The 23277-nt window shown below is 48.5% G+C and overlaps 1 protein-coding gene across 1 annotated transcript in view; it reads right to left on the bottom strand.

The window, feature by feature from the left end:
• Positions 1–1376: 1376 nt before the first annotated feature.
• Positions 1377–23277, bottom strand: part of ZFP64 (ZFP64 zinc finger protein) — a 32222-nt gene continuing 10321 nt past the window's right edge. The window contains 5 exon segments of the mRNA XM_019458126.2: positions 1377–2290; positions 2292–3178; positions 8845–9096; positions 12745–12807; positions 13870–14031. Coding sequence (XP_019313671.2) covers positions 1895–2290; positions 2292–3178; positions 8845–9096; positions 12745–12807; positions 13870–14031 — 1760 coding nt within the window. The 3' untranslated portion in view covers positions 1377–1894.

Here is a 23277-nt window from a genome sequence, read left to right as displayed (position 1 = left end):
TTTCCAACAGGCAAACCCTGAAGGTTTCTGCATCACCATTGTGTGTATTTCCTAAGTTTGTTATTGGCAGAGAAAAAGGGGGGGAGGGTAATATCTTTATACAAAAGTGAGCTGATCCGCATGAGAACTTTGTGCGCCGGGAAAGTCAAAGTAATGAGGACTCTGGAAAAAATGTGTTTTGGGGGCACCTGGGTGGCTCAGTCGGTTGAGTATCCGACTCTTGATTTTGGCTCAGGCCGTGGTTTCATGGTTCATGGGTCTGAGCCCCACACAGGACTCCACACTGGGAGTGCAGAGCCTGCTTGGGATTCTCTGTCTCCCTCTCTCTCTGCCCCTCCCCTGCTCTCTCTCTCTCTCTCTCTCTCCCAAAATAAATAAATAAACATTACCTAAAAAAAAAAAAAAAAAAAAAAAAAGTTAGGGCACCTGGGTGGTTCAGTTGGTTAAGCATTCAATTTGGGCTTGGGTCATCATCTCAGTTCGTGAGTTCGAGCCCCATGTGGAGCTAGTTGCTGTAGTCACAGCCTGCTTCGGATCTTCTGTCCCCCTCTCTCTGCCCCTTCCCTGCTTGTACTCTCTTTCTCAAAAATAAATAAGTCTTCAAATAAATAAATATATCTTAAATAAAGTTAAAAAATGTGTTTTCTCTAACATTGTAAATGTGTTTCTCTCACAAGAGAACCCTCCTCTCCTCCCCAATCCTTGCTGACACTCTGTGAGAGCATGTTTCATTCGTTCAGTATATACTAAGAGCCCAACATGAGCTGAAGATCATGCTAAAGGCTGGAAATTAGAGGTAACCACCCTGAAGTTCATGTCTTTGGGTGGAAGCCTGAGTGATTCTAGCTTGCTCTCTGGTGCCACCTACTGATCGAACAGCATTTCAATCCAAAACAATAACCTTTAAATTTCCCTTTCCATCGTAGAGCCTGCGCTTTCGAAAACCCTAGGTACTTTCCCAGTCCCACTCATCTGGTCCCTGGGACTGCACGTATGTTGATATTTAAAACAATCGCATCCAAGAAAACTATCCTACACGTAAGTAGGAACTCACATCACATTTGCATCTAAACAGAAACGTCAGGTTCATCAATCTCAGGTTTCGAAATGCTATACAGTTGGGTCACTTTGGACACCATGCATACTTAAGTTGACTGGTATGTTTGTGTAATATTTATCAGGGGTCTAAAAACATTTGCTTCTTCAAATTCTCTTTAGTCATAGGATAATTCACACCCATCATGCCCCAGTCATACTGTGGCTCTAAAGAATCATTAACATTCAGTATATTTTACTCACATATCAATTTATTAGGAAACCATTCCTTTTTTTTCTGATTAGCACTAAACATTTTTTTTTTTTTTGGTGGAGGGCGGGGGGGGGGGGGGGGGGGTCCAGTATCCATGTAACATTATGTAGAAAATGGTCCTGACGCCAATAGATTGGTATCCACGTACTAAAACACTAATGGCCCAAACTCGAAGGAGAATCTCAGAACCGTAACTTAGGAGAGGTCGGGAAGTCCCATCTCGTACACAAATTTAATGAGATTGGAAAAAACCCTTCTCAGAACTGGGAAATCAAGCTGGACAAAACAAATGTACTCACGACTCACTGCATTTAATTCCAACCCCTAACTGGAATCATCTTGGGAACATTTAAGAATCCTACAACAGCTAAATAACACGGCGATTCAGAGGTGACCTCAAAGTTATTATTACAGCATTAAAAAATTATAGTTAAGCAGTATAAAATTACAATTTATTACGAGGGGGGGGGGTTTCACAACAATCCTTAAAAACATTAAGAGCAAACCTCTCACAGAATTCTATTTACGACTTCCTGTTTTGTCACTCCTCTTTCCTCTTTTCCCCTTTCTTTTGGCTTTTCAGTTCTAATCTGGTATGGAATCCGCCGGACAGAGCAAGGCTGGGTGGGCTCCCCCCTGAATGATGGAGTAAGTCTGCTTGGGTAATTCTTGCTGGGAAGAGGAGGAGAATATAGGCGGGGCCGTGGTGGCCACGGCGATGTTCTGACCTCCGTCGCTTACCACGGTCACTTCGGTTGTCCCCTCCTGAATCAGAGCGTTAAGGCCTTCAAAGTCAGTGCATGTAATCCCCGAACTGGTGATAAAAGTCTGGTTGCCGGAGCCTTCCTGGGGGCTGCCTGGGGTCGCGGGGATGAGAGTCTGGTGCAGCGTGGCTCCGTCGGCCTGGTCGTGAGCGGTGAGCAGCACAGCCGGCTGCGTCATGGCGCCCGCCTCGCTCGGACACCCCGAGGGCTGGGGGGGGGGCGATCAGATTGACCTGGCGCAAAATCTGCAGCCGGCTGTTCCCCGGGAGCTCCTCCGGGTTCTGCGCCACCAGGGTGGGGGGCACGATGTTCACCGCGGCGGCCGCGGCCTGGATGATGGTGTTGGCCTGCGGCACCTGATGACCAACGATGATTTTGACTCGCCCCTCGCTGAACGGGGGCACTTGGCTGGGCTGCAGGGGCACCTGCAGGTGGCCCACGGCGAGGGGCGCGGCCGGCTGCTTGCTGGGGTCGATCTGGAACTGCAGGACGGTCACATCCGAGTTCTTGTTCTCGTGGTACTCGCTGTGCTGCCTCTTGTGGCTGCGGAGCGAGTCCTCGCGCATGAACGAGGCTTCGCACATATCACAGTGGAAAGTCTTCTTGGCGTCCAGCTTGGCCACCTGCCGGCTGCTCTGCCGGCCCGAGTCCTTCCTGTCCAAGGCCTCGGTCTTGACCACGTCCGCGTGGAATTTCTTCACGTGCTTGCTCAGGTTGCTGGGCTGCTTGCTGTCGAAGCTGCAGTACTGACACTTGAAGGGCCGGTCGGTGCAGTGGATGCGCTCGTGGACGCGCAGCGCCGCCTTGCTGGGGCACGAGTAACTGCACTCCGAGCACTTCTCGGGATGCTCAGACTGGTGCACCCGGCCGTGCTTGCGCAGGGTGGCCTTGCTGTCACCCAGGAAGTCGCAATGCGGACACTTGAAGTTATTCCCGCTGTGCTTGATGCGGATGTGCGACTTGAGGTTGCCCTTCATGGTGCAGCGGACATTGCAGAACTCGCACTTGAAAGGCTTCTCCCCCGAGTGCACGCGCATGTGCCTTTTCAAGTCCGAGCTGATTTTGAACTTGGCGCTACAGAGCCAGCACTGGAAGGGGGCGTCCCCTGTCAACACAAGGTGAGTTTCGATAAGAACAGGCAGGCAACAACCACAGCGGATCCCCCCGAAGCACACACCAGAAAATCGCTTATACCAAGGCGGGCGGTGGAGACCTTCTAACCGCAGCTGCTAGTTTCTGACCCTGGGAGAAAAAAAAAAGTGGGGGCGGGGGGGGGGGGGGGAGGGGGACGGGGGCTTCTTTTCTTTCCCCAAACCTGAACCCCCAGGATCGTGACCAACCCCACGGGAAACACGGGAGATGGAAAAGAGCTATTCAACTGCCCCAAATAAGAGGGTATTTGTGAATATAACTTCTGTTCTTTAAAGCAATCAAGCTAGCGTTCATTTTGCTCAGGTGCCCACTCTGCTAGTTAATGGTTCGCACTTGCGGAAACTTTGCACAATCCGTGGATTTCGACTGAGTTACGTGGCGTAACGGGTTCGAGGCCACATTTTGGAATCAGCTCCGCACTCAATTAGAATAGTCTTTTACAAAGTGATCGAAACGCCCAGCTTACACTTCGTGCAGAGTTTTATGAACAAAGACGTGTTTATCGCGCAAAATTTATTTATCCCGCATTGCCAGCTGCGTTCTTTGCTTGTGAAGTTACGGCATCCAGCTGCCCGATTTTTGTTTTGTTTTGTTTTGAATTCATGTTCGCGGAAAGATGAGCAGGGGAAAGTGAAATTGCAAACATCTGAGTGCACGTGATATTCCAAATGTATTTCCTCAATGAATGGCACGTCCAAATCATCTAAGGCACTGACAACTCACGCGAATGGGTGACCCCTGCCCATTTTACGGGTTAAGCAAGCAAAGTAGCAGCTGACATTCTTCCGTTGCTTCCAGGATGGCAGGCCCTCTGCTGAGCACTCCACAAGAATGGCCTCGTTTGATGCTCCCAAACATTCCCATGAGGTGGGGGCTATTACCACTATTATTCCCAACACTACCGTACGGATGAGGCCCAGGCAGACTACGTAACTTGTTCGTAGCAGGGCCTGGATTCGAACCCAGGCTGCCTCCAAGGCTGGTATTCTTAGATGCCGGGCAATTATCTGTGCATAGGACTGATGTGCGCCTTCTCAGGCCATAAACTCAGAGAAGGAATCGTGTTCCGGCTTTTTGGTATAAGGCCTAAAACGTCACCATAAGCGGCTTATTCATAAGTACAAATGAGTGAAGATGGCCGGGGGCAAATTTAACAAGCTTCTCTAAAAGCGAGAGGCTCGAGCCTCAACGATGCTTTGTAGGACTACACGCCCCCAAGATCGTGCACGCTAAGCTCTAGGACCAGGAGTGGTAAGCTACAGCCTGTGGGCCAAAGCCAGCCCACGGCCTGCTTTTATAAATAAAGTTTTATTGGAATCTAGCCATGCACAGTTGTGCGTATGTTGCTTCTGGCTGCTTTATGCTCCAAAGGCAGAGCTGAACAATTGCGACAGCAATCGTGCTGATACAGTTTCAGCAACTGTATGGCCTGAAAAGCCTAAAACATGTACTGTTGGGCCTTTTACGGAAAGCTTGCTGACTCCCGCCTCGGAATTTTATGCTGAACCTCTCTGATGCTATCAACTCTTTTCTGGCAGGTGAGTGAAACCCCCGGACCCTTTCTTAGGACACTGCTTAAATACACAAAGTAAACTAAAATAAAAATCAACAGGAATCCAAAAGAAACCAAGTATTTTGAAATAGCTACTTAAGAAATGAAAAGGAAAAATTCACGCTATGGCAATGTCGTGTGCTTTATTAAAATCTTTTTTTTAAAGTGATCTCTGCACCCAACATGGGGCTCGAACTCATGACCCCAAGATCGAGGGTCGCACGCTCCACCGACTGAGTCAGCCGGGTGCCCCTATGCCTGTGCTTTATTAATGCATTGAATAAGATGTAGCGGCGGGTCTAGAACTATAATAATTTCTAAACAGAGAAGAGCGGAAGTGATATTTCGATCTATCTACAACAAGCGTCCTGAAAAGATCTGTGATCTCTCCTGGCGACAAGTCATAGGCACTATTCTGATACCAGTTGCCTTTTTCGTAATTGAAGGACACGGCAAATTTCGGTACAGTTAGTGACAGGGAAGGTGGACTTTTTTCCCCCATCCAAGTTCACGGACCACCGAAATTCTACTCATGCATCACCGAGTGGAGGCATCTGTGGACCCAGAGTAAGACTCTCTACTTCAGAAAAGTCTCCTAGGTTTTCCAGTCGTATCCCTGCCCTAATGACTGACAGTCTTTTTGCCTTTTTTTTTTTTTTTTAAAGCCATCAGCGCGGGGTGAAATCCAGAAACACCGGATAACCAAATCTCACAGCTGAGTTGCAGAGTTTAACAGCACTTGTTGATATGAAGGCAAAGGTCCTAAATCCCTTTGTCATCTTTCTTCCTTTTTTTTTTTTCTTTAACCACAGATTTCTTAACTGAGGCATCCTGGTTAGTAATAGATGCGCGGGGCCATACACTCTCCAAAGCTAATGACTACATTTATTTCTGCCCACTATGGGACCCTCACGGTGTCTAGGACCTAGCAGGGACTTCATGAATGTTGCCGAATGAATGAGCAACTGACCTTAGCCGGCAGATCTTTTCTCAAGTTTATGTTGCTGCTCAAGCCACTGATGATGGAGCCAATCTAAGTGACGACAGGGTAAAAACCAAATCCTATTAATCTTACTCTCTGTAAAATCTCGTAAGTGCCGCAGATTTATGAAAGGGAAATGAACCTTCTAGGGAGACCTCGCATACACGGCACACGTTTAAACTCTTGGAGACTCCACCTTTTCTACACCAATTTGAAGATGCTGCTATCAACGGTAAGTTTATCTTTCTAAGTGAAAATGATTCTGAACCCTTTCACGTGTGAACCCTTCGGCTCTTGTCACTTAGGCTGGGGGGAATTCTGAAGACACCCACTGACCACCAGTTATGCCGATGTCTTAAGCTGCTGTAACGGGTTACAAAAACGGTCCCAAATCTTGCCACCTCTCCTCCCTCCCTGTAGCTGCGACCTTTGCCGCGTGTGGAATCACGCATGGTCTCTCGACAGGGGCAGCACGACCTGCCGTGACCCTCGACACCACGTCACTAGATTTTGGCTGAGGGTAGGTTAACTGGGCTTGATCCGCGTAATGGCTCGAAATGCGCTTGTGCGTTGGGATTTGCTCGCTTGTACCTCCGTCAGCCGTCGCCGTGGGAGGATCAAGGCTGGCTCAGCCCTGGTCCCAGGAGGAGGATGACAGAAATGTGGAGCAGTGCTGGATTCCAGCAACCAAGACCAGTGGACGGACAGCCCGCAGCGAGCAGATGCTCAGACACGTTAAGTGAATCCTGCCAAGATCAGAGTTGCTGAGGTGACACCCAGCTGATCCCCAGCACGTGGACAGAAATGGCGTGTTGTCACATCTGCTGAGGTTTTGTTAATGCCGCATTACTGTGACGACAGATAGCTGAGACGGATATCGGTATCTAGAAACAAAATGCTGCCGTAACAGAAAACTAAAATCTGTAGCATTGGCCTTGGGACCGGGCAGCAAGTAGAGACCGGAGGCCTGGCAGTTGCACACTGTTTAATGGCAAACATTTGGTAAAACTGTCACCTGTAGCCACTCAGAAGACAGAGAATGCACCTACTGAACTGTGGACTCGAGCAAAGAGATCAATTCTGGGCAGAACCGTGAAAGCGTCTTCCAAGCTGCATAGGATGAGGTCCGATAAGGAAGAGACAAACTCAAAAAAGAACCGGCCATTTCCTAAATGGAATTCAGAGAGAATACAGAAAACCAAAGATGGGCTGGGTTAGATAAGATTTCTCATCTCCAGTCAGTAAAAGGTTTTCAGAGTAAGACAGAAACTCGGGGATTGAAGATCAGATCCAGGAAAGTGATCTCAGGGGGAAGACCGGATGACAAACGAGGGGTGTCGATGTAAAGTAAGGCTCTTCGTTAAGACCTCCGAAAGAACGAAGTTGGCATAAGTAGGTTCTCCCGCTGGCCGCGAGTCCTGGGAATCTCCAGGGATTCAACAGCAGAAGGTTTTAAGCCCAAAGTGCCTAGAATTGGGTTCGGAGAAAGGAGAGCCTCCGAGAGAATTGTGGGTGTGGCTTTTGGCACAAAGACACACAGGAAACTCACAAAGTCTTGCTGATGGCTCTGCTAGCAAACTTGTCACCACCCTAGAGTCAAAGAGCCGTACCTTTGGGTGGGCAGGAAGCAGGCTGAGAAAGTTCCTCAAAGGAACATTTTCCACCGCTTTTCAGAAGGGGCTCAGGCAGGTGATAGGAAGGATGCTGTGGTGGGGAGGGTCGGGAACCGGGGAGCCGAGCCAAGGAAGGCCTAACCAGGAAACATTCCCTGGCCCCAGAGTGAGGGCACCCGGGGACATTTGCCCAGAGGGATCTTGGAAATCTGTGGAGCAGGGACTGCCAAGGGCTTCCCATTCTTCCCCTTTTGAACAGCAGGGTTACTGGAATTATTCCGGCTCTGTGTCACCACTGCACATTGGGAACGTAGGAACACACGGCTTGTCTTTTCATTTCCAAGGCCTCTAGGTTAAGAGAAGCCATATTCGAACCTGGTGGAGATCACGGTATCCCGGCCTTTAATCTTGATCCTATGACTGGGTGTGATTTATGTGGGTCTTGGGAAGGTATGACTCTATCTTCACGTCAGAGATGTGAGTGATGGCGAGCTGGACTACAGTTGTTTGCAAAAATGGCCCCGATTCTTTACCCTTCCTCCTATCTCTGGCCTCTGCCGTGTAACCTGGCGGTGACCTCCCACCGTGGGTGAGCCCAGTCCCACCTGTGACACCAGGCCCAACCATACAGCCTGCTTCAGCCAGTGGGATGAAGGCAGAGGCTTGACTGGGGCCTCCCCACTGGGGGGTGCCTGCTTGTACCCTGCCACGGCCATGAGAAGGACAAACCTGGGGTAGCCCACTGGCCCCAGGAAGAGGATGAGAGGCATGTGGAGCAGAGCCAGACTGCCGCAGCTAAGGCAAGTGTACAGACAGCTAACCCACAGGCAGCAGAACCCCAGCCAAGGTCAGTGGACAGATACCCAGCCTTTCCCCACACATGCGACTGAGCCCTGCCGAGATCAACACAGTGTCCAGCCCACCGGCTAGACCTGAAGTCCGTAAGCAATGAACGCTTATTACAATACGCCACTGAGGTTTTGTAGCGGTTGTTACACAGCATCATTGTATCGATAGCTGACTGATACACTCGCCCAAAGGAAAACGCACACGCTTGGGTAAGTTACCTACTCTGCTGGGTTCTTCCATGAACCCGTGCCCATGCTGAGCGAATCCGAGCATACTTCAAAAAGGATGGAAGTAATACGGAAGCTATGCAGAAATGGATGAAAAGTGCATTGTTTATATTTGTATCTCTATTTCATTTAGCTCACCTCCTCAACCAAATACCTTAGAAGTGAAGAAGGTAGAAAGCCACACAAAGATATACACGAGGTTATAAACTCCACCTTCTTCCCTGCTGGACTGAGCAGAGGCGTTTCTGGGTAGATGAAAAGCAAACCCACGAACGGTGCAATGACCACCCGTCCCCAGGTCGCTTACTGCGCTTGTGACTCGAGGCTCTGGGGTGCTTCTGACTCAGGTCACAGGCAGTTACGAGTGCAGCGTGAGAGGCAGCGGGAGGGACCTACCTGTGTGGGACCGCAGGTGCACGGTGAGCTGGCTGGAGTTGCGGCTGGCGTAGGGGCAGATCTGGCATTTGAAGGGCCGCTCGTCCGAGTGTATCCGCAGGTGCTTGTTGAGGCTGCTGCTGTCGGCTGCAGCGTAGTCACACGTCTTACACTTGTAGGGCTTCACGCCCGTGTGGCAGCGCATGTGGGTCTTCAGCTTATCCTTCCGGCTAAAGCACTTGCCGCAGACTTCACACTTGTGGGGCTTGTCTCCTTCAGACACACACACACACACACACACACACACACACACACACACACACACACAGATGGCATCAGAAAACGATACTGAAAAGGAAACAGGCTTATTTCCCACTGCCTTACGAGAAGAGGAATACGCAATCAGCGAAGAACATTCAGGAAAGCCCCAGAGCTACGCGGAACACGGGCAAAAGAGCTGCCCAACACGTCAGGAGAGGGGGAGTTCCTTCGGGTTTGCCTACTGGCATTTTCTAATTTCTCCTACGTCGAAAAGAGTTCCTTGTTAGTTAAGCACAGAAGGCGACTCAAGTTGTTAAAGTACGGCTCAGTAAAACAAGACGCTGTTCTCACGGAGGTCTCGCTCCATTCCGTCCTGTTCCCTTTTCTTCACGGACACGCCCCAGCACGCAGAGGCTCACGTTTTAGGGGCGCTCCTGGCCAAGCAGCTCAAGGCTGCATTTCTCAGCCTCGCCCGCAGCGAGGCGTGATTCGGCAGCAGAGTCCCCCTCGCTGATGTCGCAGAGGAGGTAAAGGCGTCCCTTTTGTAAAAGGACACTGCTTGCCTTTTACTGTTTGCTTTCCGCCCTTCCTGCCGGCTATTTCCAAGACTGGGGGGGCGGGGGGGGTGGTGAACGGCAGGTGCGGTCAGCAGGTGTGTGGATGGTGTCATGGGACACGACGCACCATAACGGTGTAGAAGGAAGCGAGGTCCTCGGATGATCGTAGGACAGAGCCGCCTGCCTGCCCTAGACCACCTGCCTTACCTCCGGACAGTTATGTGACAGACCCACAAACCCCCACCGCGTACGAGCCGCTGTTTGGGTTTCTCTGTGACAGCAGCCTAACCTGTCCTCACTAAGCACAGGCCAACTTACCACCCATGAACAGCTGCTAACTTTTCGATGGAGGTCTCTGCAACTATCTACGTGCGTCTGTGTGCGTATCAGGCACAAAACACTTCTCGGCTGACGTCAACTCGAATACTGTTTCCGAGGCACCGGGCCTCTCAGTGACTTTCCTCAATCCTGTCAACAACCGGGATTAGAACCCACGACGGTCTTGCTTTCTGAGCCAAATGCAATAGTGCCTCCCCACTGACTACTTTCTGGCACTGGAAATAATTTCGAACGTCTCGTCACATCATTAAATAGCCACAACACAATTTTGAAAGCTGACGTAGTTGACTGTATGGATGGAGCGTAAATTATTGAACCAATTCCCTACCTGGCCACTGAAACCAGTGAGGTAGGCATCTACTACTTTTATGGACAGATGACCACTATTGAATGGTGTTTTCCACTGCAATTTGCAGTGATGGTTTGGATGATATTAACTTCATAAAGGATGCGAAAAGTAGATTTGGTGTGTTTTTAGCCCCCGTACAGGGATGCCAAAATTTAAGAATACGACACAGGAGACTATTAAGACTGGTGACTTTGGGTCTATATGGGATAAGGAAGTGGGTGGTGAAGTCAGGATCTCCCCTTTTTACTTTATGTATTAAATGTGACTTTTGGCCAAATTCTAAGTAGCCAACTGTTAAAATCAATCATCGGCCAGAGCCGATCACTGTTGTCTTACAGCAAACATCTGGGGTTTAAGAATACATCTAAAAGGGTATGAAAGAGGGGTACCTGGGTGGCTCAGTCGGTTAAGCCTCTGACTTCGGCTCAGGTCATGATCTCGCGGTTCGTGGGTTCGAGCCCCACGTTTGGGCTCTGTGCTAACAGCTCACAGCCGGGAGCCTGCTTCGGATGCTGGGTCTCCCTCTCTCTCTGCCCCTCCCCTACTCGCACTCTCTCTCTCTCTCTCTCTCTCTCTCAAAAATAAACATTAAAACAAATTTTTTAAAAAGGATGTGAAAGATTATAATTTTATGATTGCAAGTGCTAGCCATCAAATTTAAAAGTCCATGAACAGTAATTTCTCATGGTTGTCAGCTGCTGATTAGCTCCTGTGGTCGCCATCGTCCGTATCTGCCACACCGAGCAGGTGCCTGAAGCTGGGGAAGAAGGATGGTTTCCGGCCAGAGAACAGCCTGCTGTCCTTGCTCCTGGCCACGCCCTCCTCTCTCAAAGTGCCTGAGGTGAGGACGCCTTCTCGTCAACTCTCCGACTTGAAGATGCGATTGGAGATGTTGCAGTCACCTAGAAACTATCCTACAAACCTAGGCTTAGCTAACCGCGTGCCTCAGGTTTTCCCTACGGACCTGCAGAAGACTCAAGGTCATTGCTTCACGTAAGTATTTATAGTGCTTCCTCAATCATCATTAATGATGACAGCACTTCACTCTGGCGATGATGAATAGGCTTGACTGATGACGTTCACATCAAACCCACACGGAGAGATCCACTGTTTGTTACTTCGAGAAGGCTTACCAATTCTTGAGACTTAATAGCTTAACATTTCCCTAATTGGAATAAATCCAAATGATGTGGGGCGCCTGGGTGGCTCGGTCGGTTAAGCGTCCGACTTCAGCTCAGGTCACGATCTCGCGGTCCGTGGGTTCGAGCCCCGCGTCGGGCTCTGGGCTGACGGCTCCGAGCCTGGAACCTGCTTCTGATTCTGTGTCTCCCTCTCTCTCTGCCCCTCCCCCGTTCATGCTCTGTCTCTCTCTGTCTCAAAAATAAATAAACGTTAAAAAAAAAAAATCCAAATGATGTGACACCGTGAGGTTGGGGAGAACATGACGATGACCCCACTGCAACAAGGCAATCATTGGCCGTGGCCAACAAATTTCAGAAATAACTGCTGGATATTTCATCTTCCAAAGGCTGAGGCTAAATGGCAGACTTGGGGCAATCAGGGACGCCCCAGCTACATTTCAGCGTATCCCTGTCTTACACACATTGACACTTTCCGTGTTCATACTGTATCATTTGAATTATGAGTATCTAATACTTTGTTAAAAATAGTCTAAATGCAGTTCCTTCTCCATCCAGAAAAACTGGGAGACATAAAAATGTATATTAAAGAAAATTAAAATCACCAGAAATAATCACGTTTTTCTTTTTCCGTGCATCACTCTTTTCCTCTCCTTTTGCTTTGTTTTTAAAGTAATCTCTACGCCAACGTGGGGCTCGAACCCACGACCTCAAGATCAAGAGTCACAAGTCACATGCTCCACCGACTGAGCCAGCTAGGTGCCCCATCAATCTTTCCTTCCCTCTTTTTTTAAAAAAAGTATTTATGAATTCAATTTCACCTTCAAAATGGCAAAAATAGCACACATACACCCTGTGTCCAGTGATATGACGTAAACATAAAAATATTTACTATCCTTCCCTCTCTATCAGTCGTTATGCACGCACACACACACACACACACACACACGCAGATTTATAGGATCATCTCAAAATGAGAAGAATATGTACATTTAAATTTTAATTAATTCTGGCTGATTAATCATCAAAAATGCAGTTCACATTTCCACTAGCTAAGCTTGCTCATATCTGTTCCAGCACTGGATTTTATTGCTTCAAACATTTTCTGCCAAAACCATGGGCGGAAATAGCATCTTATTTTTATTTAATTTGTATTTGTATCCCTGTGATGACCAGTGAGGTTCTGTGTCCTATCACATGTCTGACTCGTCTGGATCCCCGGCTCCTGGCACACAATACACGTCCCGGGCGTACGAGCCGAAGAAATGTTACTTACCAGTGTGAATTTTTAAATGACGTTCCATGTCCTTCATGCCGTAGGCAGTCTTGAATTGGCAACCTTATAAAGGCAAGAAAAGATTAATTACAAAGGGGAACATAGTAACTTAAGGGTGGAGAAGGCTGGCAGAAACTTCCTTAACCAGGTGATGAAAGTTAACCCCACAGTACACAGGACAAACAGGTATCACGTGCCTCCTGATACGACGCACCGAGAAGGACATGTATCACTTCTGTGCTTCCTGTCCGAACTGCAGAGCTCCAATCTGATCGTGAAGAAATATCAGGCAAACCCACACCGAGGAGCATTTTACAAAATAACCGTACTTGGCAAAATATCAAGGCCACGGAAGACAAAACTTTAGGATTAAAGGAAACTAAAGACGGACAAAAACGCAAATCAATGGGGGATCATGATCTGGATTCTAAACCAGGGGAAAATGTTTTTCTTCTCATTTCTCACGTTACTGAGAAACTGGTAAGATCTTAATAAGGTCAGTAGTTTGATAATAGTGTGTGCGAATGTTAATTTCCTGATTTTGATGATTGTACTGTGGTTATATAAAAGAATTTCCTTGGTTCTAGGAAACATAAATTGTGGTCATTTAGGGGTAAAGGGACATCATGTCTGTAACTTAGTCTAAAATGGTTTTGGGGGAAAATATTTATATACAGAAAGAATGCAGAGCAAAGACAATATGTTAACATTTGGGAAATCCAGATGAAGGGCATACGTACATTTTTTTGTACTATTTGTGCAACTTTTCTGTAAGTCTGAAATTATTCCCAAATACAAAGTTTCGCTTTATTTTTAAAGGAAACAACCATCTTTCTGGGTGTCTTTGTAAGCTACAGCACAGGGAGAAAAATTCACAGTTCCCTGGATACTCACGAGTTTCATTTCAAAGCCCATGGCTGTAAAAGTTTAGAGTCCACATGCACAGTAACCAGGGACAGCGAGAGAGAGGTCCTATGCGATGATGTAAATGCTATGGGGCTCTGATTTTTAAGCCAAGCACTTTGGAGCACGTCTATGTCCACTTGTCAGGGATTCACCACCGAGGGCCCTGGAATCCGTGAATGTCACATCCTTTACACAAGCGGGACCCAAGGCTGCCTTTACCTGGATAGCAACAGTTAAGCCTTTTCTGAGCAGGTGGGGCTGTGGGCTTTTTGGCACGTGACTTGGCAGGGAGAGAGATGACAGTGGCTGTCTGGTTTTCATTGCTTTCCGTGGGCAGATAAGTTTGATAGCCATGTTCAAACACAAATTCTGGAGCTGAAACTGAAAGATACGATGGATGTTAGCTCTCATCATATGAATACCCGACAGCTCTTCCCTTTGCCTACCCTCCTCCACAGAGAATGAACAGGTTAAATTGCTTTCCCAGTTTCCTTTGCTGTTTAGGACTGATCCTGTGACCCTTTTCTAGCCAGTGAGGCACCAGAGAACATCTGTTGAGGGGCTTCTGGAAGAGATTTTCTTCCTGATTTAAAAATAAAAAAAAGAGGCAGTCGAGGAAAGCTCATTCTTACTGTCCTGGTTGTCCCATTTTCTGTCTTGGGATGTGCTGGAGTAAGGATGTGATGCCTGGATCTGTGGCAGCCATGCTATGACCATGAGGAAAGAGCAAGGAAATCTGATGTTGAGCCAGAACTCTGAGACTATCCAAATCTAGACTTATTAAATAAACAAGAAATGTGCCTATCATTTATACCAGGCAAGCTTTCTATTATCTCTGGCCAAATGCACTTGGTACCTTCATAAGTTTTTATCACAAAATCCTAACAAGCAATTGGAGAGGAACTGATCAAAGGAATTCTGACCCAAACTACAAATACTCTCTAAAAACTCAAGTATTCCAAAAACAGACAGACAAAAAAAAAAAAAAAAAAAAAAAAAAAAAAAAAAAAAAAAAAAAAAAAAACAACAACCCCAAAAAACAAAACAAAAATCAAAAACTCCTTGTATTCTTACTGAAGTTTTCAAGGGAAAAAAAGAAACCAAACATCTTCATCATCTTGATCTTTGTTTTTATTATTATAAAGAATAAAACAGGCAGTCTCAAATTTCTTTTCCTGCTTATAAAAACTTTTGTGACTACTTCATTAACTACAGTTATGGTTTTGGGTTTGGAAATATTTTCTTCCTTTATGACACATAATTTGTTACATGGAGACTTGGTTTCACAGGAAGAGTCAATATGACCAGTGGCAGGTCTGTTCGTTGGGTGTATTTTTCAGGCTGAGAGGTCCTAACGATGGCGAAACCGTGAACGTATGGAATGAATTATTTTCGATTTCTTTGGACGTTTGAGGAAACCCAGGCTTCTTATCTCCACCTCTTAAGGACCTTTGGCAATGACAGCATGAAGCCCAAGAACGCCTGGGTTCCAGCAGCACTTGCTATGCAAGTAAATGGTTTCACGGTTTCAACTGCAATATGCACGGGGGAGTTGAGTGGCTTTTTAAAAAATTTTTACTATTTATTTTTGAGAGACAGAGAGAGACAGAGCATGAGCGGAAGAGGAGCAGACACACACCCACACACACACACACACACACACAGAATCCCAAGCAGGCTCCAGGCTCCGAGCTGTCGGCACAGAGCCTGACGCGGGGCTCGAACCCACGAACCGCGAGATCGTGACCTGAGCCGAAGTCGGAGGCCACCCAGGTGCCCCGGAAGTTGAGTGGCTTTTGTTTAAAGTTGGCCAAAAGATTCTGACAAACCGATATCCTGTCTGCACGCCGAGTCCCTTGGATGCAGGTACCAACCACACTTGCCTCTTGTTGGAACGTTTCATTTACGCCATGGGATTTTGCTTCCAGCGCTCTGCTCAGTTCTCAAAGCGTGGTCCTCGGCCAGCAGCCCTGGGCCCACGGCGGAGCTTGCTACCAAGGCCGATCCTCCGGTCCCGCCCCAGCCCACGGACTCAGAAACCCAGCAACCTGTGTCCTAACAAGCCACCCAGGTCGTTCTGATGCGTGGTCGACTTTGAGAACACCCTCCATGCGCCTCAGTAACACTTAACGCAGCTTTGTCTAACTGAGGGAGTTCATCTCTCCTGGTTGTTGCTTTGCAAGAACGGCAAGAACTGTGTTGTTCCTCCAACGACACTTGCGTCATTAATATCGAATTGACCCCCTGCTACTCTTTGCGGGTATTTCTACGTACACGGTTACTTTTCATCTTCAACCCGATTCATCATGCGACATCTTGGGAGATGTGTAAACAATGAAGCTCGATATACGTCGTCCTCCCAAAATGCACACCCTTCTGCTGAGTGACAACAAGGTGTTCAACGGTGCTCAAGTTTGTCTGCAGGCTCGCAAAGACATTTGGGGTTTAAAAAAACTTTTTTTTTTTAATATTTGTCTTGAGAGAGAGCGTGAGTGGGGGGAGGGGTAGAGAGAGAGAGAGAGAGAGGGAGACACAGAACCTGAAGCAGGCTCCAGGCTCCTAGCTGTCAGCACAGAGCTGGACGCGGGGCTCGAACCCACGAGCTGTGAGATCATGACCTGAGCCGAAGTTGGACGCTTAACCAACTGAGCCACCCAGGAGCCCCTTGGTTGCCTTTTTAAAAAAACATGTTTATTTATTTATTTTGAGGGGGGGCAAGGGGCAGCAAGAGAAGGAGAGAGAAAATCCCAAGCAGGCTCTGCACGGTCAGCGCAGAGCCCGATGTGGGGCTCGATCTCATGAATCACGCGTGAGATCGTGACCTGAGCCGAAATCAAGAGTCAGTTGCTTAACGGACTGAGCCACCCAGGCACCTCAAGGTTGTCTTTTCAGCCTTGTTTCATCTGATGCACAGAAGTTTGATGGATTTCCATTTGTCTATTTCCGCCTTTAGGCAAAATAGACAAATTGCCTGTGCTTTTGGTGTCCTGGGGGAGGCAGCAGGAAACAAAGGGAGCCAGGCACCCAGCTGCAGGGGTCATTTTGGGGTGGGTCTAATGACACATAATGAGTGAGTCATCCCAAAGTAGCTGGGTCCAAGACCAGAAGGGGTTTGCTCAAGAGCTTGGGCTCTTAAGTCTTATCTCCTTGAGCCTCAGTTTCCTCACCTGGAGAATGGGTACAATTTCTATTCCTACCTCCTAGAGCTATTGTGAAGAGTAGAAATCACGCATGGAAAACTGCTACCGCTGTTGTCATTTTTCGTGGACTTATTCAGCAAATATTAAAAAAAATTTTTTTAATGTTTATTAATTTTTGAGAGACAGAGACAGCATGAGTGGGGGAGGAGCAGAGAGAGAGGGAGACCCAGAATCCGAAGCAGGCTCCAGGCCCCGAGCTGTGAGCCCAGAGCCCGACGCGGGGCTTGAACTCAACAGCTGCGAGATCGTGACCTGAGCTGAAGTCCGACGCTTAACCGACTGGGCCACCCAGGCGCCCCAGAGCAAATATTTCTTTAAATGTTTGTTTATTTTGAGAGAGAGTGAGAGTTGTTTAACTGAGCCACCGAGGCGTCCCTCGTTTATTAAGCACCTACTGCAGGCCAGACACCGTTCTAGGCACTAGAAACACATCAGTGAGCCAAAGGGACAAAAGTCCCTGCCTTCGTGCCTGGGTGGCTCAGTCAGCCGAGCGTCCGACTCTTGATTTTGGCATAGGTCCTCACCTCCCAGTTCGTGAGATCAAGCCGCGTGTCGGGCTCTGCGCGGATAGCATAGAGCCTGCTTGGGATTTTCTCTCTCCTTCTTTCTCCGCCCCTCCCCGCACTCAGAAAAAAATCCCTGCCTTCATGGAGCCCACACTCTAGTTGGTGCAGGCAGTAACTTACCCACACGCCATACAGCTAATACAGATATATAGCTAAACGCTATGGAGGAAGATACACAGAGAAGGGGTCCAGGGAGTGCTGGGGGGCCGTGCAGTCTCAAGTAGGGGGATCTGTGAGGGCTTCGGGGAGAAGGTGACATTTCAGAACACGGAAGCACGTAACTGTTCATAGTGCCTGTTGCAGGTGCCTGGAATTCAACACGCGAGAAAGGAGCACTGGGGTCTCTCGTTACCAATCTTGCTGGAGCCTCTGGGCTGGCTTTAGAAAGGGTCCCCCGTCCCCGCCGTCCCCTCTGGCTTCTTTCTAGGAGGCCCTGGGAATAGCAGGGCCTACAGATACCCAGGGGAAGGCTTCAAGTGGCCTTGGTCACTGGGGGGGGCGGCCTCAGGCCCCTTTAGGTGTCTGTGTGTGATGTGACCCAGGCGTTGAGGGGGTGTGAACAGTCCCACTGACCCGAGGCTTTCGCAAGCGGTTCAGGGCCTCGCCGCCTCCTCCTCTGGCTTGGCTATGAAAGTCAAGTCCCACGTTCAGTGAGATCCGCCCCCTGTCCCCACACCCTGCGGCAGCTCACGGCCTCACACACCTGCTTTGGGCTTTCGGTCTTGTTTCTTGTCCCTGGGGGATTTCCCCGGCTTTCTGGGTGTCCAGGCGTGCACCCGAGAGCCCGTCTGTTGTAGTTAAGTCCCGGTTTGTGGCCAGAGCACCGTGGGTGTTGGGTTACTCGGTTATGAGGCTGCTTAAAATATAAGACTGTTAGACGAGTGTTACAGAAGCCAAATGTCTCGGAGGTCACGCCCCTCAGTGTCTTAACCCGCTGGGCTCACGTGGACCAGCGGGAGCTCCTTTTCCGCAAAACGGCCCTTCGGCCCTTCGGATATCTGACGGCATCGTTCACATCCTCCAGCGCTTCTGGCTTCTCCCGTCTCTCCTTCAATTTTTATTAAAAAAAAAATTTTTTAACGTTTATTTATTTTTGAGACAGGGAGAGACAGAGAGGGGGGAGGGTCAGAGAGAGAGGGAGACACAGACTCTGAAACAGGCTCCAGGCTCTGAGCTGTCAGCACAGAGCCCGACGCGGGGCTTGAACTCACGAACCAGGAGATCATGACCTGAGCCAAAGTCGGACGCCCAACCGACTGAGCCACCCAGGTGCGCCTCTCCTTCAATTTTTAAAGACTCCCCTTTTTTATCTCTTTTATTTTTATTAAATTTTTTTAAATGTTTATTTATTTTTGAGAGACAGAGCGCAAGCAGGGGAGGGGCAGAGAGAGAGGAAGACCCAGAATCCGAAGCAGGCTCCAGGCTCCGAGCTGTCAGCACCGAGCCCGACGCGGGGCTCGAACTCACGAACTGTGAGATCATGACCTGAGCCGAAGTCGGACGCTTAACCGACTGAGCCACCCAGGAGCCCCTGCATTTTTAAAAATTAATTACTTTTGAGAGAGAGAGAGACAGAGAAAGAGAGAGAGACTGCAAGTGGGGAAGGGAAAGAGAGAGAGGGAGACAGAAAATCTCAAGCAGGCTCTGCACTATCAGCACAGAGCCCGACGTGGGGCTTGAACTCACAAACTGTGAGATCAGGACCTGAGACAAAGTCAAACACTTAAGCCACTGAGCCACCCAGGCACCCCTGTTTTTTTTTTTTTTTTTCTTTTTAAATAAAAGTAAACATTAACTGTAGAAAATCTAGGGATACAGAAAAAGCACAGAGAAGAAAATAAAAACTGCCCAAGGCCGTCAACATGGCAATATACACGCGTGCATTATGTGCTCATTACATTCTGTATTTTTTTCTCTAAAGCACTAATCTCTACTGTGATAAAATAATTACTTGGGGGGCGCCTGGGTGGCTCGGTCGGTTAAGCGTCCGACTTCGGCTCAGGTCATGATCTCACGGTCCGTGAGTTCGAGCCCCACGTTGGGTTCTGTGCTGACAGCTCGGAGCCTGGAGCCTGTTTCGGATTCTGTGTCTCCCTCTCTCTCTGCCCCTCCCCTGCTCGTGCTCTGTGTCTCTCTCTGTCTCAAAAATAAATAAACGTTAAAAAAAAAATTACTTGGGAAATTATCCAATCGTGGTCCTCCCCTCCCTCTGGTTGGATGAGACACCCGAGGTCACGCTTGTCCTCTCCATCTCTGTCTCCCAGCAACTAACACAGAACTTGGCAAAGGGCAGGGGCTCAAAAAATATTTGTGAATTAATGATACCTAATGGCTAACACATTCTTTGTATGTAGATTTCAAAAGTGTAAAACTGGGATCATGGCTTGAATCATTTACAGTCCCCTTTTGTTAAAAAACGTCACCATTTGAAGCTGTTGGCCAGGCTATCATTCACCTAAATCACAATTTCAAATGGCTACATTCTATTCCTTCATTTTGGTTGAGCTATATCATCCATTCCCCTGTTTTTAACACTGAGTTGGCTTCTGGGTATTTATTTGTATAAATAACACCTACCCCAAATTAAAAAAAATTTTTTTTCATGTTTATTTACTTTTGAGAGACAGAGCACGAGCAGGGGAAGGGCAGAGAGAGAGAGGGAGACACAGAATCTGAAGCAGGTTCCAGGCTCTGAGCTGTCAGCACAGAGCCCGACGCGGGGCTCGAACCCACGGACTGTGGTATCACCGCCTAAACCAAAGTCAGTCGCCCAACGGACTACGCCACCTAGGCACCCCCACCCCAGATTTTTAACTGATCTCTGGATACTTTGGATACATTCCTCTAAGTTGCAGGATTGGTCAGAGTGGTATGGTCACCGTGTTCCTTGGTGATACATGATTATAAGATCCTTTCTGCAAATCTAAATCAATTTACATTCTCCCTTTCACTTTTGCTAGCACATCAGCTATTTGACAGAACAAAATGAGATCATTTTAGTTAACCCACATTTTTTTCAAACAACTGGTGAGGATGAATTCCTTTTGACATTTTTTTTTTTTTTAATCCATCCCTGTACCTTCTGTAGTGAGCTCCCTGTTCATGCTATTTTTTCTTTTGTTTTTTTTTTCTATTGAATTTCACTTTTTTCTTATTGACATGTACATGAGCTTTACAGATTAAGGATATCGTTACATTGTCATATATTCAAATCGCTTGTACTTTTCTGTTTCTTCCAATGTTGTCCACGCGTACGATTGACATTTAGGGTTCTGGAACCAAATGCAAACTCAGAATTCATCTCCTAAGAAAAAAGGCCACTCATGCCCCTCCAAAGGGTTTTCACGCATGTCCGACGAGAGGTCCCAGCCTGACACCGCCCCGTCTCCTCTGCCGCAGCTGATTGGTCCAGCAGCAGATACCTCCAGGAGCTGAGCCAATCAGACCCGCTCGCCCGGAAGGTAGGAACTGGGACTAAGATTCCGCAGTCTGGTGTGAACTTTCCTTTTGTGGGGGAAAAAAAGGCATAAAACCTGGGGGCAGTCATGCAGATAGCTTCTTGGGATCTTGGGATCTATCTGGGGATAGACAGATCTGGGGGATCTCTGTAAAACGCAGGTGCAATTCAGTAGTTCTTTAAAACAAGACTTCGGGGCGCCTGGGTGGCTCAGTCGGTTAAGCGTCCGACTTCGGCTCAGGTCACGATCTCGCGGTCCGTGGGTTCCAGCCCCACGTCGGGCTCTGTGCTGACAGCTCAGAGCCTGGAGCCTGTTTCAGATTCTGTGTCTCCCTGTCTCTCTGACCCTCCCCCGTTCATGCTCTGTCTCTCTCTGTCTCAAAAATAAATAAACGTTAAAAAAAATTTTTTTTTAAAACAAGCCTTCATCGGCTGGTTCAAATTCCCAGGGCCCTTTCAGAGCCACGGAGATGTTACCGCCAGGGGAAGGGGATCTGGATATTTCCACGTTTCACCGAAGTTTCAGGGGCTTCTGAGGCACAGACACGTTTGAGAAACACTGTCATGAGGGTGTTCTAAGGGCTGGTGTGTAAGTGGTCAAGTGCACAGATTCTCTAGCCAGGTGGCTTGGATTTGCTACTTTCTGGCTCTGTCAACTTGGACAGCTATTTAACCCCTTTGTGCCTTAGCTGGTTATTGGTAACATGGGGATTAATCATTCTTCGCATCTAATTTATGGCTCATATGCAGTGCTTAGAAAAGACATGGTGAATAAGCACTCACATAAGAATTGGCTCTATTATTGTCGGATTCTTCCAGCAAATCATTATATAGTTTATCTTACTAAACCGCTCACCTGCTCAACAACCTTCAATGGCTCCCCGGTTCCTTCGGAATAAAGGCCAGAGCCGAAGCATGGTTCCTTGCACATACACTCTTTGTCCCTCCAGCCACTGTTACCAGATACTGCCTGGAGCTTCTCGACATCTAAAGCACCATTAGGAAATACCCCCTTCCCACCATCTTCCTCCCAAAGGCCAGTGAGTCTTTCAAGGACTATTATACATTTGATCTCATCTCCCCCCCCTTGGCTTTCCCCACTGGGACCAATCTACTCCATTAACTCTTTGCACAAGGCCAGACTTGTCACCGACGGCTGGTTTTGTATGTCTTGCAACTAAATTCTCCTCCCCCGTGGGCTTGGAATTCTCCAGGGGCAGGCATCTCCATTATCTCGGCTCCCGTGTCTGCTGCACAACAGTCTCACGGGACTGCCCTCCCTGGACCCTCAGGATGGGGCAGACACCAAGTCACATGCTACACGCACATTAATCTAATCCTACAGCTGCCCTTTCCCGTGTCCCTTCCAGAACTGTTTTATTGAGGGTCTCCGGTGTGCCAGGTCTGGTGCTGAGGGGGCAGGAAAGCAAGACGATTAGGTCCCTGCGGGCAGGGAGATCTACAATCCAGTAAACAAGAAATTAAACCACTGATTGGGGGCCCACGGGCCAAACTGAGCCTTCGGATTCTCTTTCAAGGCTTCCAAAACCAGCTAGGTGGGCTGGACCTTCCCTGTATCAATGTCCTCTGGCCAGAGACACTAGGGACATGCCTGTGGCTGAATAAGTCTGTCACTCATTGCGGCAGGAAAGCGTCATTCCACGAGAGCCACGGGGCATCTCAGTAACCGGTGGCTACAAAGGACTTCTTACTGGTTTGGGGCTCACGTTAAGCGAGGTTTGGGGAGGCCTGAGGAAGCCGGCCTGCAAGCCGTCAGAAAGTGGGGAAAAGCCTAGGATTTGGTATCTTAGTTAAGACTGAGGAGGAGAAAAGGCTCACCTGTAATAGGCAGAGAAGCAGCTGTCACCCCCATGCGTGGGGGAGGGGATGTCGGGTATCTGGCGTCTCAGGAGGGAGCGGTCTAGTTGTGGTCCTGTCCCACCATGGTCCCAGAGCGGCCCAGCTCATGCTGGCCTTCTGGGAACTGTTTCCCAGGAGAACAGAGGGCAGGGGACCAGCACAGCCTGCCTGGTAGAGCCAGCCCACCTCCTAGTCATACCAAGAGGAAGCTGGTGCCGGTTGCTGGCTATCAGGAAGCTTTCCTTTCCCAGCTGGTGGTCCCCAGGCCCTCCCACTCCCCATCGTGGCATATCTGCTCCTGCATTCACCGTCTCCGCCTGCCCTCTGACAGCATCTGAACCCACTTCTCCAGCTAACTAAAGACTGCTTATCCCCAAACTGCTAGTGAATCACAAGCGAGATAAATAAGTGCCGGGTGGGGAAGCGGTAAAACACGTAACCTCGGGGGTGTGGGGAGAGTGAGAAATCACGGAGAGCTTCTAGGTGGAGGTGACCTTTAGCGTGGGACCCAAAGGGTAGGAATTAACTAGAAGGGGAGAGAAAG

The sequence above is a fragment of the Panthera pardus genome, unplaced genomic scaffold, assembly GCF_024362965.1.
Source record: "Panthera pardus isolate Hobbes unplaced genomic scaffold, ASM2436296v1 HiC_scaffold_25, whole genome shotgun sequence".
Lineage (NCBI taxonomy): Eukaryota > Metazoa > Chordata > Mammalia > Carnivora > Felidae > Panthera > Panthera pardus.
The sequence above is the reverse complement of the archived record's forward strand: the minus strand, read 5'-3'. Positions and strand labels throughout refer to the sequence as shown.